The sequence below is a fragment of the Eublepharis macularius genome, chromosome 12 (assembly GCF_028583425.1).
Source record: "Eublepharis macularius isolate TG4126 chromosome 12, MPM_Emac_v1.0, whole genome shotgun sequence".
NCBI classification, from domain to species: domain Eukaryota; kingdom Metazoa; phylum Chordata; class Lepidosauria; order Squamata; family Eublepharidae; genus Eublepharis; species Eublepharis macularius.
The window spans coordinates 59,992,528-59,996,439 of record NC_072801.1 but is presented as its reverse complement, the minus strand read 5'-3'; the positions used below and the strand labels follow the sequence as shown (position 1 = coordinate 59,996,439).

At 46.8% G+C, this 3,912-nt stretch overlaps 1 protein-coding gene across 1 annotated transcript; it reads right to left on the bottom strand.

Moving 5' to 3' along the window:
- Positions 1 to 399: 399 nt before the first annotated feature.
- Positions 400 to 3,570, bottom strand: FGF21 (fibroblast growth factor 21). The gene is made up of 3 exons (XM_054994864.1): positions 2,995 to 3,570; positions 1,870 to 1,973; positions 400 to 1,467 (listed from the first exon to the last, which is right to left on the bottom strand). The coding sequence occupies exons 1-3, from the start codon at positions 3,233 to 3,235 to the stop codon at positions 1,171 to 1,173; spliced, it is 642 nt and encodes a 213-aa protein (XP_054850839.1). The 5' UTR covers positions 3,236 to 3,570; the 3' UTR covers positions 400 to 1,170.
- Positions 3,571 to 3,912: the final 342 nt, after the last annotated feature.

The window sequence follows — 3,912 nt, the reverse complement described above, 5'->3', positions numbered from 1 at the left end:
TAATTTATGAATTGGGCTTTGGCAGGGCTTTTTTCTGGGAAAAGAGGTGGCGGAACTCAGAGAAAATGGTCACATGGCTGGTGGCCCCGCCCCCTGATCTCCAGACAAAGGGGAGTTTAGATTGCCCTCCGCGCTGCTCAGCAGCGCGGAGGGCAATCTAAACTCCCCTTTGTCTGGAGATCAGGGGGCGGGGCCACCAGCCATGTGACCATTTTCAAGAGGTTCCGGAACTCCGTTCCCCCACGTTCCCCCTGAAAAAAAGCCCTGGGCTTTAGAATCCAACTTTAACACCAATCTCTTGGACTGGTGAATCACATAACTGTGTCTTAGTTTTTTATTTGTTTCTTGAGGGGAAACAACTACAGTGTGTTTACCAACAGCTTCAGAGGGACAGCCAGTATGGTTTAGTAAACCTGGCTGATCTTTGGTCAATCATTCTCCCTCTCTCAACCTAACTTACCTCACAGGGTGGGTAAAAGAGAAGCGGGGATAACTGTGCATATTACCCTGATCTCCTTGAAGAAAGCAAAGGATAAAAAGTGTAATAAATAGCTCCAGGCAAAAGGTATATCTATACTTCAGGCTTAAAATAGGTTTAATAGTGATTTCCTTTCCGGAATTAGACATAAATATGCAAAAATAATATACACACGTTTCTGTATAAATAACCATACATAAATTATTTTTGGCATAAAGTTTTCTCATTCAGCCTCCCATGTTTTCTTACAGTCTACAGCCTCCTTCAATAAATAAGCAAATAATAAATAAGTTATTTAAATAGATAGAAAATACAAATAAAAGGCTGGCACAATTAACATCAACAGAAGATCGAAAAGCAAAGAATTCAGTCCAATGAAATAAAAAAATTGCCTTCGTTGATGGGGAGTATTCCTTTCGTTTCCCTCAAGTATATCATTTACACGCATCATCCCACAGTTTTGGGAATCGGAAGTCCAAGGAATACATCAACGATGTCAATCATTAATGTCAAGTACAGTAAATAAAGCTGTCTCACTCCACCCCTGTCCTGACTTTGAATCGCTTCATCACACTTTTACTACAAGACAACTTGAGCATCCAAGCTCCGAAAAAACCTTCCTTTAAAAGTCAACCACTTTTTTAAAAAGTCAACCGCATGCCCCTCCTGAAGAATCTAGGGGTTCTTGGCCATCAGAAGACGTAACTGGGGCTCATGAAACCAGGGGCTTGTCCCATCATACTCAAGGGGTCAGCAGACTCAATGTCGAGCTCCTGTTCATAGAAGTTGTAGTCTACAAACACAGGATCAAGGGGGACCCGATTGACCAAGGGCAGGAACTGGGAGAATGGGGGTAGCTGGCGATTCCGTGATAGGGTCCCTGTTGAGCTGAGGCTGACAGGAATATCATAATGTTCTGAGTAGTAGAGATTGTAGCCGTCGTGAAGAACTTTCTCACGGAAGTTGCAGGACTCCTCTGAATAATGTTCCTGAGGAAGAAGAACCACGAGTGAGATGACAACTTCATTAATTAGGCCAGCAATCCTCCTCTTTGATTCTTGAGCATAAAATCCAAAGGGACACAGCTCATTCTGCTAGCCACTGTGCTCCGCCTGTTCCCCCACAGACTTCCTTCCCTTCCCAGGATCATTTAGGAGATCGGTCCCATTGCTCACTAGAACGCCTTCTCCTGTAACAGGATCCAGGCATTCTCTCCTGAACGTTTCAGCTAATCCACTGGGCCCCAATTGTGACCAAGAAGTCTCTGATGTCCTGTGCTGGAGGAACACTGTTCTTATCTGAGCTATAAGAATGTGGATTATTTCATGTGTTTCCTCTATCCCAACCCACCCCCCTCCCCACAATCACAACAACTGGGAGGCTAAACTTACCGAACCATAGAGATGTCCATTGGATGTCATGCAGAGGAACAGAGAGGTTTTTGCGCCCTGCATGCGAATGATCCCTGGCTTTACAGCTTTGATCTCCAGCAAACCTGGGGAGAAAAAACCATCAGAGAAGAGGGTGAGGAAAGAAGAATCAGGGGGAGGAATCAGAAGAGCAAAATCAGGACCCTTCTGTCCTCACCCATTTACTGAAAATATCTCCTTTCCCCCAAATCATTAAAGGTATTGTGCTGACTCTTAAATCCAGCTCCCATCTCTTCTCTCTCTCTCTTCTTACAAAAACTTAGACCAAAAAGAAAAAGAAAAAAAAGATGGGAGGCGCCATCATCATGAACCACTCAAGGGGTTCTTACCCACTAGCTAAAGACCAATCCCTTCCCATTTCCTCTCTTCCCAGTTTCCTCTTTTCAAGAATCCAGGAGTCCTAATTCCTGTGTTTGATAGCTGATCACTATCTAGGAACCCTGGCAGCCTGTTAGAACTTTCCCCCCCCAAAACATCCAAGTGTTCACACATGACCACATGCTCAGTTCTTTCCTGCACTGGTTCTCATTGGCTGCATCCATGCAACAAGCCACAGGCACGCCGTCCTTACAAGCCAGCTCTTGTTGAGCAGTCCAAATAGAGAACAGGAGCAAACAAGGTCCCTGCTCCTGCCACAACTGCATGTATCATTCCTAATAGACATTATCTTGTTGGAACCCTTCACTCCAGTCTCCTTGTTAAATCTGTTGCCCCTTATTTGCTCTCCAGAATATTCTGCCACCTGCTCTTCTCTTCTGAAGGTCCAGTTTCCTGCATTTCCCTTAATAACGCAAATAGGCCCTCTTCTGCTTTCAGAATGCCTAGAAGTTCAAGTTCCTCCAAACTGACCATTGAATTCAGGGATCTTGGCTTCCAGGTCCACCTTGTAACTTACTAGATCTCATTCCTTTTTCTTAAGAACCCGGGTTTCTGGCTTCTCCAGTTGAACTGAGAATGGGAACTGATCTGTGGATTTCTGCATCCTCCTTTCTAATAGCCAGTTTCCTTCCCAGGAACCCAGGTGTCCTGCACCCCAGCCACAATAGCCTCCAGCTCCTCTCTCCCATTCCCTTTCCAAATACTCACTGAAAGCGTTCTGGTGTCTGGAGCCACGCACTTGTCCGTCCTGCAAGATCTCCAGAAAGAGATGTGTTTGCTCATCCGCTGTGTAGAGGTGGCGAAGGCGGACTTGTCCCTCAAACTGATAAAGGGGGCTGGAATTGGGAAGGGGGAAGGCTGAGGCCATAGGGGCCAAGGTAGCCCAGAAAATCAGGCTAATGAAAAGGAGGCACCACTCGTTTTGGAGAGAGGTGGAAATAGCCAGCATGGCTCGTGTAGGTCCAGCTGAAGACAAGGACCGTAAGATAGCAAGACGATAGCGTTGGCTAAAGGGAGAACCTACGAGTTCTGGTGCTCTGCCTTGGACTTGCAGCTTGGAAGAACCTGCCCCCACCAGCTTCAGCCTTCGAGGACTCGTCACTCTCTCTAACCCGCCAATCACCAATAGGAACCCAGGTGTTCCTCCGGAACTGAGTCTTCGAATCAAGAAGTCTTTGGTGTTTTTAGAAAGAAACACCAACGAGAAAATCAATGGAAATGCTCAAAGCAAAGCCGGAGGAGGAGACCTTTTCCTCTTTGTCTGTTGTCCTCTGGTCTCACTCTCCCAAGTTTCCTCCCAAGCAGCCGGCAGGGTGATATATATACACACATCCAGAGGTGGATGCCCTTCCCCTTGGTTTTAGATCAGCCCAAACCCTCCTCCCCTTCCCTGCACTCTCTGGGCCCCGAGCATGAATCATGGTGTGCCTATCGCCACTGTTACCCCCATTGCGGGGTCATGAGGATGCCAAAGTCTAAATATTATCATTCCGCAGCTGCTTTCATGCTGCCGACAGGAAAGGGTGATGCAACCCAGGAAATACAGGAGAGAGGGAGAGGAGGGGGGAAGCAGAAGGGAGAGGGAGGGAGGATGGACTGAACGGGCTGGCATCCTTCACACACTCA

Excerpts from the sequence above, each read along its gene's own strand:
- FGF21 (XM_054994864.1), bottom strand. The coding sequence starts at position 3,235 with ATGCTGGCTATTTCCACCTCTCTCCAAAACGAGTGGTGCCTCCTTTTC. Across the intron at positions 1,974-2,994 it reads CAGACACCAGAACGCTTTCA|GTTTGCTGGAGATCAAAGCT; the intron begins GTGAGTATTTGG and ends TTTTCTCCCCAG. Across the intron at positions 1,468-1,869 it reads ATGGACATCTCTATGGTTCG|GAACATTATTCAGAGGAGTC; the intron begins GTAAGTTTAGCC and ends CTTCTTCCTCAG.